Source organism: Cyprinus carpio, chromosome B25 (assembly GCF_018340385.1).
Source record: "Cyprinus carpio isolate SPL01 chromosome B25, ASM1834038v1, whole genome shotgun sequence".
NCBI lineage: Eukaryota > Metazoa > Chordata > Actinopteri > Cypriniformes > Cyprinidae > Cyprinus > Cyprinus carpio.
This window is the reverse complement of record NC_056621.1, coordinates 16,328,178-16,342,537: the sequence shown is the minus strand read 5'-3', so window position 1 is coordinate 16,342,537 and position 14,360 is coordinate 16,328,178. Positions and strand designations below refer to the sequence as shown.

Sequence of the window (14,360 nt, the reverse complement as noted above, 5' to 3'; positions counted from 1 at the left end):
AATAAATAAATAAATAAATAAAAAGGTCACACTGTGTAATATATAATAAATTAATATGACATTTTACAATAAAAATATTACATAAAATGTTAGATAAAACACATACAATATTATTTAAATCATTATTTATATAATATTACATATTATATGTATTAAATATGTTCTGTGTAAAGCAATTTAAAGAAAGAAATGATGGTAATAGCAATGTATATTTTATATAATTTATATAGTATAATTTTTTATTATTATTTATGTAAATATTATTTTAATATTATATTTAATTATTAAGAGGAAGAATCATCATCATAAATTCTGGATTTTTTTTTTTTTTTTTTTTTTTTTTTTTACAGCTTCTAAAAACCATTTTTTTTTCACACCCAACAAATAAAATACTTTTTCTCATTTAATATCCTGAATAAAATAGGTGGCAAACGCTGTTTCATGTTGACTTTCCAGCAAGAATTATTTTTGAAAACCATTATAAGATCGACTTATTTGAGTTTGGACCAACCTATTTTCATCTTTTAATACCATAGAAGTGCAATTCCACAAAGAAACGCTGCTGCGAGTTATCTTTCGTCACTGCTGAGCTGACTATCATCTCTAAAATGAGGAGAAATGAGAGGCATTATTTGCCTGACAGGCTTGTTATAAAGAGTAAATGAGAAAACATGTAAGCAATCATTGGGAGGAACACCCAGACATCATAAAACGCTTTTAAATCAAGGGACCTGAAGTCAATAGGCCAAGCAGAGTATGTAGTGATGATTTTGAGGAAAAAAAACCAAAGATTAGATAATAGTAGCTTAGTAATGGGAAATAATAATAGCAGAAAAAAGGATAATGCAATTCTGATGGCAGATGCACAACAAAAGCTTCAGGCCGAACTAATTCAGAATGATTGGTTGATTAAAACACAGACTTTCACTTTCAGATAACAAATGACTGGCCACACAGATCAGCCATAACAGTCCACAGTCTTTTTTTCCAAGTAAGATTTTTTTTTTCCTGTGTCCCTGAATCCATTCCCTAAGTGAAATAACAACCGTTGTCATTATGTAGAGAAAAGCACAACAAGCGATTGTTTTCTTTCTGAGATGAACCATTTTAAAAAGAAATGTTACTGTAGTATGTCAAATTCGAGTCCTTATTGTGAAAATGAGGTGGCTGAAAACAGTCAAATGTTCGGGGGCTCTTGATGTCTGCCATTGCTTGAAGTTTGATCTTGCTGTACATTTTGAAGCTGGAATATAACATGGCTAGAGGCCATCGTCAGTGTAAACACACCGTCTCCAAACCTTGTGAGAGGCATGCCAGAAACAGCTGATCAAATCTAAAAAAAAAAAAAAAAAAAAAGATACATAGTGCAGTTTTTTCAGAGGGTTGTGATGGGTCTGAAATCACAGTAATTACAGGCTGATAAGCAGAAGATTGGTGTCGGGTTATTTTAACCTGTCAGAACAATTTGTTGATGTACAAAATGTAACTTTAACAGCATCTAGGTTTAACAGACACTTAAAGGAACAGTTCAACCAAAAATGAACATGTTTTGAAAATTTTGTCACATTCAAGCCATCCAAGATGAGTTTGTTTCTTCATCAGATTTGTAGCATTCCATCACTTGCTCTCCAGTGGATCCTCTGCAGTGAATGGGTGCCGTCAGAATGAGAGTCCTAACAGCTGATAAAAACATCACAATAATCCACCAGTGATGTGGTATTAAATTTCTCCAAATCTGTTCAGATGAAGAAAAAAAAAAAAAAAAAAAAAAAAAACTAAATAAATAACATCTAACAACTTTGTCTCAGTGGACCATCAGTGTTTTTCACCAAAACTCCATGTGGCAAAATGGCCCCAGAAATGTTCTTGATCGCTTTTGGACAGACTTCAATACTTTAACACTAGAGCTTTTCTGGGAACTAACTTCATTTTTCTGAGCCATTTCAGCAATGACTTTTAACCAACTGGTCATTTTTAGTGGATATATGAAGTTAGTTCCAAGTTCACGTAGGGTGTAGTTAATCAAATTAACATGTTCCACTAACATTTCACATAAACGTTTCCAAATACTACTACTATTATAATTTGAAACCTAACAAATGTCCTTTTGTAAAATGACTTGCTTGAAAAGTATGCCTAATGGCATTTAGTTTCATATTATGTTATATAATTCAAAGACATTCATATTATTTAATGTGGGATCATGAGTGTCCAAATAGGCCTACTATGGGGTCAGAGTCTGTTGGTGTTTTCAGATTAATTTATTTGATTAATAACACAAAGAGAAATTTTCCATCTCATGTATTAAACTGATACGTGATATAATTTAAAATACACGACTTTGAGTACTTTTTATTTGAGGAAAATGTTATGAGATATTAAGCTATATCACTTTATTTATGTATTTTGGTTTTTAAAGACATTTCACTGGCAATATCTGTTGATCTGATTATAGGGCACCAGATTTAGCACATTCTACAAAACTAATAAAATTATGATAATTAACCATGGTTTTACTACAAATGATACAAAAAAAAAAAAAAAAAAACATGGTTACTATAGTTAATATAGTTACTATAGTTTATAGATTATTTATTTTTATTTTTGTTACTTTTTAAGTTGCTTTTTTTATTTTTTTATTTTTTTGACAGTCCGTTCACATTCACCTTCTTCGTTTGGAGTGGACTAACGGGTCAAACGGGTTTGGAACGACGTGAGTAAATGCTGACAGAACTATAACTTTAATTTCTTTAAACAGTAATGCTGTCTCACATATTACAGTTTGATAGTTTTCTGCGTGCAAACTGTTGCAGCCTTTAATTCCGGTTTGAACTTTCAGCTAAACGTAACCTCGACGTCATCGCGCACGCGGTGAACCTGACTTGTTTAGAGCTGGTGATCCAAGTTGCGAGAGCATGCCAAAGTCCACGTGCAGTGCTCTGAGGGGGCGTGGCTCTTCCGCGCTGATCACATGCGGCAGGCGTGTTGTTTACAATGCCGTCGGGAGAACCTGCATATTTCATTAATAAGGGCCCCTCAAGTTTGGCATTGTTTAGTATCAAAACACGCCCTTATCACGCTGCTATAAAGCTCTGCTTTCCCTGGAGGCGAAGGGTGCTGAGGCTTTGATCAACTGCTGAAGTCAGAGCTCAGACCAACTTAATCTACTGTGCTCTTGCACTGATTAAACAAACACAACCAGAGCGACGCTTCACTTGTTCAGTCAGTGTGCATAAGCTACACTTGTGGCTAGACGCAAGATACTGTTTACACAGTAAGTGGTTAAACTTGAACTAAAAAGGTATGAATGTTTTCACATCAACGTATTATACAGTATGCGTTATATTTGGGGTATTTTGTTAAAAATATGCATCAGAATCATAAAATAAATATCTTACATTTTTATTAACCCTTAATAATAAATAATGAATTTAATGAATGAATTTCTTATACCAAGTAACTTGACCTGATGCTGAGATCCTTTTTTATTATAATTATTCTTAGTCTATTATTATTCATTTATGTTTTTATTGGAAATAAGGCCTATATCTGTATTTGTAGGAACAAATCTCCAGAACCATTTGAGGTTAAAAAGTAGTATGGTGATAATATAGGCATCTGTACTGCCAAACTTTGATATGCAATGCTTAAATCTGGTGGTGATAATAATGATAAACACTACTGTGTCCAACAGTTGTTCAGTATATTTATGCACATGTTAATATTTCATTTATTCTTTTCTTGCATGAGAAAAACTGGGTGTCAACTCACATCTCCATTAACAATAACTCAAACCAATAAGGGAAAACACAAAGTAAAGAATAATAAAGAGAGCATATTTTGAACGTTTCTGGATGTTTTGTGAATGGCTAGTGCATTACTTCTCAAATATGCGAAGAATGACTTAAAATTGGTATAGGAATAAAATGCAATTTATAAAATGATGATCATCACCATTGAAATGATCATTTATAGAGTAACCAGTCATAAGGAGGAAAAAAATGCACACACACACACACACACACACACACACACACACACACACCACATATATATATATATATATATATATATATATATATATATATATATATATATATATATATATATATATATATTTTTTTTTTTTTTTTTTGACTGGGTACAATATCAGCTCTCATATGGACTTTTTGCCACGGCTCATAAACCAAACATGTAGGTGCAGGGATTCTAAAAACATACAGTATATCATAAGATCCTGTCAGGATCGTCTAATTTAAGCAATTTGTGCCCTTCTAGATGACGCATTCTGTGTTTTAAAGCGGAAAATGTGCGCTTGTGTCATTAGAAGACGGGAAAAGACATGAAAGTGCCAGTGTTAATAGGTCTCTCACACACACATCCATTCATCGGCTATTGACAGTGTGTCCCTGCTGAGCGGCTGCACTGGAGCTTCTCTCTAGCGCTGCCAGTGGACAATCAAACCCACACACCCACCTCTGTCTACACTCGCCTGTTCAACATTTCTTACTTCTGCTAGAAAAATACACAGCTACAGCAAACCTCAGAGCTCTGAATCGCATCGCGGCGCATCGTGATACACCAGCAGTAATAGCTCCAAAAGAAAGCACAACATGGAGTCCCCTCCAGATCCAGCGAGCGACCCGGGCAACGGCGTCTCAGAGCCGGTTACCCCGGTCAGGGAAACCCCGGTGAACCTGGAGACCCTCCGCAAAGCTGAGCACCAAGCCCCGGTGCGCCGGCAGAGCTGCTCCAGCACCAACAAAGGTGAGAGACAGTGATTCTTTAGAATCGATACGACATTAGATTCTCCGTAGAATTGATGAGCAAAACTTCAAAGTGAATTCATTTTAACTTAAATGGCGCGCGCGGCGCGTCAAAATCATTCCAGTGCGTTTGGTTCACTGGAGAAGCGCGTGGTGAATAGGAATAAACGGCATTTGGGAAATATATAGGAATTAGGATGCTTTTAGAGTTGATGTGCTCTTATAAACGAATGATCTTGCTATTGTTGTATGACAGCACTGACACTGGAGATTAAAAAATAAACAGACGCGTTTATTTTAAAAACAAATGCAATATGAAAGTTAATTTCTGATTTCAAAGTGGTGTGAAATAATAGGCTATATATATACATAGGAAGATATCATAATGTTATAATCTGTAGGCTGTTAGCTACACACAAGTCGAACTTATGTGGACTGTAGGCTATTTTAAAATGATAAAATTCACGACACGCGTAGCCTAATGTTTTTATTTTTATTTTATTAAATGTTATATTTTTAAATTTACTTCATTAGTTGTCAGCATGCTTTTACTTGATCTTTGCACTTGTTTGGATGCTAGCCTAGTTGGACGCGTTTAAACATTAATTTCGCATGTATAAAATATATTCAAATAAGGCATTTGGACTTCCCGCGATGCTTTAATATCTAATTTTAATTGAGATTTGTCTCCATATGAGTGTTGTACAGTACAGACAGTATTTCTGCTAGCCACTCCCCCCTCGGTGGCTCCATTCAACTCATCCAAGTTCAGTGCAAAATGTATCTGCGATTATACAGACATAAAGTGAACAAGTGACACGACACTGTATGAAGTAACGCTGAATGTCTGTTCAGGTTGCTGTGTGTCGCGTTGAAGGGTATATTTAGAGGCTGATATGGTGAATGTGGAATGTAAGCTGGTTATGTAACAAGTTTTGCCATAAACAGAGCAGGGGAAATCATACGATATCTGTAACGTCGGAGTCTGGGGTTCAGAGTGTGTTTTATATGATCACACACAGTGGCGAATATGTGTAAAACTATTCATAACGCCGTCTTTTTTATTGGTTTATGATGAATCAAAGTTGTATATAAAATCGGGACTTGAACTCTGTTCCATTCGCTTTCAAAACGAAAATATTACTGCTGGACTGAAGAATCAGCAGCGCTTGTGTTTGGTTCTTAAGTTTTAATGTTTGTCGCCAATCAAAGTATAATGAGAAATGACGTTGAATAGCGAAAATGAATTTTACGGAGCTATAATAAATCTCTCCTGCTCTCTAGCCGTTGTTTCACTTTTGTTGCTTGGTACTTTCCCAGCACTGTGCAGTTATGTAATAGCAGTCAGGTATAGGGAGGCACTGTCCGGATGGGACTTTTTAGGCAGGTCTATGCAATTTTTATTTTTTTTTAAGAAGGAGACTGACTTTGAGACACTCCTAACCTGCTGACCGATATTCACCCCCACCCTTTACAGTGGGGCTAAAGTGCATCTGGAAGGGAAAAGCAAAAGTAAGAATGCCTCAGTCTTGTTATGTAACCCTTGTGTGAATGGGCGATGAGAAACAAAGTGTTCGGTGGGATTGTTCTCTTCGGCTGTGTTAGAAATCCACTTTGCATTCGCAAGACTTGTGCAACAAGCACACCAGCAGAGTCAATACCTGTGCTGTCATGATGTCGATTTGTAGGCCGTTTAGAATGGCTGGGTTTGATTTATGACTAAAATAATCCATGTCAGAGAGATTTGGTCCTATGGCATTAATGATAGCTACACAGGTCACACCTTAAATCTGAATTTTGAAGCATTTATGTTAGTTGCTATAGAAGCAATACAAAGATTTCTGATTCATCAAGGACACTCAGTCGCATCCTTTAGATAGTTGTAATCCTTGTTTAGCCCTTTTTGCAGCTTGCTTAGAAACCCTTCAGAACTCATGTTTGATTATGTAAGATTCAAGTTAGAGAAGGAATGATATTCAAGACATCTTAATTGGTGGTAGTTGCCTATTAGAGTGGCAAAGGTTTAGAAAAGTTGAAATTATGATATGCAGAACATAATATTATTATCAATAGAAATAAAAAAGCTTTATTAATAAAAAAAAAACAAATTCAAAATGTTCTACATATAAAGGTCAAAATGTTTTTTATTTAGCTGTTTTTTTCAGCAGTGTATACGCTTGCATGAATATGACAAATCCGAATAAAAATTACATGCAATCAATATTATTTATTTTATGTAATAGAATTGCAATTGAAATACTTTTGTGCAAGACGATCTGAAACCTGTTTTTGAATTTATTTATCATGACAGTGACTAAACTGTGTCAACATAAGTTCTATGAAACGTGAGGTAAAAATCACTTATTTATATATTTATTTTATTTACTTATTCATTAACAAATAAAATGTACTCGGTGACACAAAAGTGTACATGGTGCACTTAGATCTTGGACTTTTGGCCTCAAGTTTCATTGAACTTGTGATTCGGTGTGCAGATTGTACTTTATTTTTTTTATTTTAGTTTATTTGGAATTGTGATTAGTTTTTCATGTTGTTTTTTTTTATAGTTTTGTTGACTTTGACCCTTTAAGCAGCAGAGATGCTTTGATGAGGCTATAGATTTATTTAAATATCTTTGATTGGCCGTAGTATTCATGTGTGCAACTCTGATTGGTTACGATGCTCAACTGGTGCAAAAAAAATAAACAAACAAAAGAAAAACGTCATGGATGCATGACGCAACATACATGTAATTGAATTGCTGTATTAGCTGTTGTCATTTTAATGCTGCATATTTTTCAGTTTAGTTGTACAGGCCTAATAAGGGAGAGACAGCATAATGATGTTTCATTTTAAATGTTTGCCGATTTATCATTATAGTATCTCTGGATCATATACATTATTATCACTTTTTCAAGACTAAGTTAATATCAATGTCACACTCAAGTACATGTTTTAGCAGCTGTGACTGTTAATCATATTTTGGCTGCTTAAACATTTAAAATTGTGGTTTAGTCAGATCTCATAATTGCGCACAGTAGGACGCCACATGCGAAACTGCTTTATTATTAGTTAACCACAAGCAGTTTGTGGTTTTGCTTGTGGTGTGTCAGTGAGTTTATTTAGCTTTGGCTGCATTGGCTGTGATTGTGGGTGTCGGAGGCAATCTCAGCACACGGATGAATGGACCACTTTCAGCCGATCTATGAAACGAAGCAAACCACATTGCTTTGATCTCAAGTGAAAAGAGAATATAACTGAGGCTTTTGCAAGAGTTAGGATGACCGGTTACATTTATAAAGAAAATTATAGGAACTCGGTTTCTTTTAATTGAAATTAGTCTTTCATGACTTTCAGTTGAGAGAGTTATTATTCAACTTTCCATCTCTTATTAAAAAAGTTTATAATAATTTGAGGAAAGACGACCTTAAACCGCCCTTTTGTTTCTAGGTCTGATTCAGAATTTGGCACATTTTTCACAGTTTCTGTAACAAACATTTTGTTTGACCTAAATGTCATTCAGTGGGCTAATTTTTATAAAATATTTTCTGCATATTCAAGTTCAAACCAAATAATTTTTTCTGCCTCCTTTGTTAAGGAAACATATAATCAATTTTGAGAAAAGACAACCTTAAACTGCACTTGGATTTAAGGTCATGTTCATATTTTTTGGTACCTTTTTTGCTGTGAAACCTGATGTTTATGTAATAAATGTGTCATTTGACCTCAATGTCATATAGTGAACTTATTTTTACGCAAATATTACATGCGTGTAATATTATATCTCAGGAAAGTAGTCCACACCCATTGTATTTCTCTTTCATTAAATGCATTATCTTTGTATTATATTTATTATAATCAATACTGTTTAAATGGTGCATTAGTTATATGCTAAATTCAGTATTTATAATTAATTACTTAATTATATTTACTTTAATTAAATCACTTGGTGTATTATATATATATATATATATATATATATATATATATATATATATATATATATATAGTATTTTAATTTGTATTTTTTGTATTTAACAAAGTAAAATATCAGCAGTTTTTTTTTTTTTTTTTATTTTACATCTTTAATTGAATCATGTATGTAGTCTTATTTCAGACACATTTATTTTTCTTGGTTTATTGCGCATATATAAAATGATTTAACAACAAAAAAGTAAACGATCAGCCATTGTGGCTTAGTTTTTTTTTTGTCAAACATCTGAAGTATTCTCCAAATTATAGTGCGTTGTTCAGACAGTACACTTAGCTTTGTCCACAGAAACCAACATCTGGATTTGAAGACTTTTAGTAAGAAACAAATTTTTTACACATGGCCTTGACTGTACCATGTTTTTGTTTGTTATTATTTTTACCTGTGCTTGTCCACATCCACAGAAGAACTCAGAGCAGGTCAAACTTCACATTTGACCTTCTAGTAATCAAAAGGCACAGCTGAAGAGCGGCACATGCTGTTTTAACCCTGAGTGTTGACACTTGACATGTTGTTTAAAGGAGGTTCTTGAAGGATAACAGAGGGTCAGACAGGCAAGCACACAAATGCTTAAATCATTTAAAGAGTGTTTTATTACTACATTTGGCTTCCTCCTGTGCTCAAGGAGGGAGTTCGAGGGAGTTTCCGTTTTTGGCTATGGAGGTTCAGGCTTTTTTGGGGTTTTTGATCTTATGAAGGTCTTTTGCTTTCATTATACTTGTATAATCTGACATGGAAGTGAAACTGGATGTTTGATTTTTAAAAAGGTGCAGAGCAAGATTTGTGTTTCTTAAAGTGATAGTTCACCCAAAGAGGAAAATTCTGTCATTAATTACTCACCCTCATGTCGTTCCAAACCCGTAAGACCTTCGTTCATCTTCAGAACACAAATTAAGATATTTTTGATGAAATCCGAGAGCTTTCTGACCCTCCATAGACAGCAATGCAACTGACAAGTTCAAGGGCCAGAAAGGTAGTAAGGACATCTTTATTAACTTCTTTATTAAACCATTTCTTCTCTTCTGTGTCAGTCAACGCATGTTCACGAGAGTACCACGACGCAATTCCAAAGAATCTAGCTCTTTTCCATATAATGAGAGTTTAGTGACTTATCTGTTAAGCCCCAAATAGGACAAAACAACATAAAAGTTTCCACAAAATATTAAGCAGCACAACACTGTTTTCAACACTGATAATAATAATAAATATTTCTTGAGCAGCAAATCTGCATATCAGAATGAAATCTGAAGGATCGTGTGACACTGAAGACTGGAGCACTCACAGAAAAAAATGCATTTAAAAATGTATTCAAACAGAAAACTGTTATTTTAAATTGTAATAATATTTACAGTGATACAGTTTTTTAATCAAATGAATACACCTTGATAAGCACGAGACTTCTTCCTAAAAATTGAAAAGTCTTAATTATTCCAAACTTTTGACTGGCAGTGTAAGTAATGACAAAATGTTTTTTTTTTTTTTTAATCTTGGAAGATCTTGGAAGAAAACCCTTTTTAGATCGTTCAGACTGGAGTAACTCCAAACCAAGCTCTGCCTTCAAACCTCTTGCCTCATGCACACCTCCACAATTACACGTGTGCGCAGGAATCGGAGGCTTCGCATCAATCACGTTGAGTAGATTTGCAGTGTCATGAGCTTGTTTTAATGGGCTCCTTCCAGTTAACTCTCAGGCACGGCCGAGGTTTGTTTAGACTTGGGTTTGTTGGCAGTGCGGATGCACATGTGCGGAGCTGCGCCTTAACTTAATTTCTCCTTTATTGGAAGACAGCGGAATGACTGTGGGGTCTGCCATCTGTGAAGGACTAGACTATAATTACTTATTAGTTGGCATGGCAGACAACAATATTTTGCTTGCTCCCAGCCTCGGTGTCAGAGTGTGATGGTGAAATCTGTCACCTGGCGGTGTGCTGATTGACTCTTTCCAGCAGGGGGGATATTTTAGCGGCTGAATGAGACAAGCTGAGCCCTTTTATTCAACCCCCGCAATTAGCCTAACAGATATTGTGCAGTGACACCGGTGTTTAACGTCCCAGCGCTTGATGTACTCCGGTTTAACCTGTTCACTTTAACACATTCAACATTATCCCACCCTGTCTGGAGATTAAAGGAATGTTGCTGTCAAATCGATTAATCGCGATTAATCGCATCCAAAATAAAAGTTGTGTTTACGTAATATATGTGTGTACTGTGTATATTTATATGTATAAATAAATACACACACACACACACACACGTGTATATATATTTAAGAAATATTTACATGCACATATTAATATTTATATGATTTATATTATACATAAATACAAATATATTACATTCTTTAAAATATACATCTACATACATATATTATTTAAATAAACAGTTATTTTGAATGCGATTACTCATGATTGATCGAATTGACAGCACTATAAAAAACTGTTTATTCAACTTATCATAAAGAATGTACTATGTAATTTATTTATTTTTTTCTGTCATTTTTCTCTCTTTAAGTTGACAAATCAATTCAGTTATCATTTTTAATATTCAGATATTATTTTAATGATGTGCTGCTGGTCACTCATTTTGATGCTATTACAATGAATGTGTACAGATATATTTAAGCTTAAAAATAATGTAAAAGGATAATAAAAGTAGTCAAAGTGTTACTTAAGGAATTATTTTATTGAATAAAATTGTATTAAATGACTTTAAATAAAGTAATTGAAAATTTTTAGTATTTGCATTTTGACATAATTTGCTTAATCGTTAAGCACATTCCCCCCCAAAACATTTTCATTACCATAATAATAAATGTTTTTTTTATTGCTATTCCATTTTGTGATTCATGTTACTGTCAAAGTTTCATATTAAATTCTTGTTACTGTAATACAGTATTTCTGTATTCTGTATGTGTGAATTAAAGGCATTATAATAAATCACAGTGATAAATATTTAAAAGTTAAATAAACAAAAAATGCTTTATGGTTATTTATATATTAATTTATTTAATGGTAATGAGAAATTATGTTTTTCTCATCAAAGGCTTTTCACAATAAATATAGTTCCAAAACAGTAAGTAAAAAAAATATATTGCATTTAACATTTTTAATTTTTACTTTTTTAATTTATTTTTACAAAAATATACATGAAATTGCAAAAAAAAAAGTATTTTGGAAGTTTTCTGTGCATCCTCTTACACATTTTAATTTAATTTATTTATTACTTTCATTATATGAAAAAAAGTGGCTGCACTCTCTGAAGAAAGGTACAAAAGGTACATATTAGTACATAAAGTGTAAATATTATAATTATTATTATAACAGGTTTTGAACAACATAAGAGTGATCAAACAATGACAGGATTTTGACTTTTGGATGAATTATTCCTTTAACAAGTTGGCTTGCTTCCGTCTGTATACAGATATGCAGTAACATGCAGCTTTTAATGGAGCAGACACCTCTTAATGTTAGTCTGGCTGTGGCAGTTGTTTTTGTTGGCTGGTCAGCAACACGCTGCTGAAAACCCAGCATGGTACGGGCTCCAGTCACTATAGTGGTCTGGTCTGTGGACTGTTAACGCTGCAGCCAGCACTGTTTTACAGCGAGCGGCGGAGTATGTTTACCCAGCGATGACAGAAGACGGATGGGCCGTAGAGGAGTGTAGGCCTCTAAACAAGGTTTCTGTACCAAAAAAAAATCTCCTGAAGCCCAGCGCTGGTCTGCAGCTTTATCTGACAGCCATGCTTCCAGGAGCTCCTGACTTTCTTAAAAATAGCAGGGATTAGGATTTCCCTCTGCTTCACCAGCATCGTGGAGGAACTCGTCCTTTTGTGCTTATCTGGAAGCAGTTGCATTCACTAGTCTTGATCTGAAGTATGGAAAATTGCCATTGTGTGACAAAGTATTGGTTCTCGCAAAAATGGACACTTTGTCATCATTTACTCATGTCTTTCTAAAGCCATATGAGTTTTAATAATGCACTGGTCACTGTTTGTCATGCTGTTATGATGAATGGGTACAGAAACATTCAAGTTTCAAAAGGATGCTTCAAAAAAAAAAAAAAAAAAAAAATATATGTATATATATATATATATATATATATTTAATTGCATGCTTTCAAAATGGCCCAGAGAACCTCAAGTGTCCACAAGGAGGATACCTACGAAATTTTTTTTTTTTTATATATTTAATTGCATGCTTTACCTTGATGAACAATGTTTACTGTGAAAAGATCTTTAAAAATAACTACACTGAAAAAAAAATTGAATTCTAGTAAAAGAAAGTAAATATATTGAGTGATGTAATATTTATTTTGTAAAATATATTCCAATAATCTGTGTTTATTTTGATTTATTTATATTTTAACTTAAAATATTCTTCTACATTGTAATTTCACAATGAAAAAAAAATACTGTTATGCCACAAAAGAATGATTATTTATTTATTCAAATTGTAAATATTTTGTCAAGGAATAGTTCAACCAAAATTAGTTAGATTTCAGTCAGTTTATTTAAAAGTATTTAATTTTTTATTTTTTTTATAAAGTTATTAAATTACTTTTATGATTCGTAAACATTTTTTTTGAAGCTTGAATATTTCTGTGCTCATTTATTGTAATAGCTTGAAAAAGTGACCAGTGCATTATTCAAATAAATGAACTAAATAGTAAACTTGTGATAAAATTGATCAATTAAGTTTAATTAAAATTAAGTGACATAATGATTGCAAAATTAATCACAAAGATAAATGTTTAACTTTTTGTTTGCATAACAGTAATTTGTTTTTCATTATGGTAATGAAAAATTAGTGAAAAATCTGCAAAATTTTCTTAAATAAGGCTTTATATTACAGGTAATATTACAAAATTATTGTAATACATTCTTTCTTTGATTTTTGTATATATGACCCAGACATTTCTTGAATTTCTAAGAGTCATCCAAAATTTTTTGATAGTCTCAGATCAGCTGAAAACACCAACTTGGTTGTGCAAAGCCAAGTAGTTTTGTGATGCCAGGCGAAAGCCAGGCCAACATCCTGGAGTGAAGAACCCAAAATGAGGATCACTGTTTGGCAGCCTTCCTCCTGACATAATGATGCCCCCCTCCCCTTCTTGTTTTTGATCATCAGAGGTGTGATGTATCACACCATGCTATGGTTTAAGACGGGTGTTCGAACGATGTGTTTGCTCAAATGTTAAGCTGTGTCATTTAACGTATTTCGTGTGTGATCTACCATAAACAATCAGTTAACTTGCCAAAGCGCCTTTCCCCCAAAGAGACGTCAGATTCTTGCGAAGTGCTCTACTGGTTTAAGAGACTAATCACTGATGCAGTTTATATTAGATAAACAGGGCAGATCAACACATTGAAGCTGGGAACGATCAATATCTCTTAGAAGCCCTGAAACCGGTCTCAGCGTTTTCACATGAAATTATTGCTGTACAGCACCACAACTCAAAGTCCACTAGAGTATGACCTTTGGAGTAAAGATATTGTGAATCTGTAGATATCATGAGACTTTCAGTTGTAGTGTCATGTGTAAATTTGAACGAAGCCTAATGTTTAATCATATTTACAGCTTTTCTTTTTTTCCTTTCTTTTTCTT

General features: G+C 33.6%; 1 protein-coding gene across 1 annotated transcript in view; it reads left to right on the top strand.

Moving 5' to 3' along the window:
* Positions 1-4,298: 4,298 nt before the first annotated feature.
* roraa (RAR-related orphan receptor A, paralog a) overlaps positions 4,299-14,360 on the top strand; it is a 283,466-nt gene continuing 273,404 nt past the window's right edge. The window contains exon 1 of the mRNA XM_042752916.1: positions 4,299-4,767. Coding sequence (XP_042608850.1) covers positions 4,614-4,767 — 154 coding nt within the window. The 5' untranslated portion in view covers positions 4,299-4,613. The remainder of the gene's footprint in view (positions 4,768-14,360) is intronic.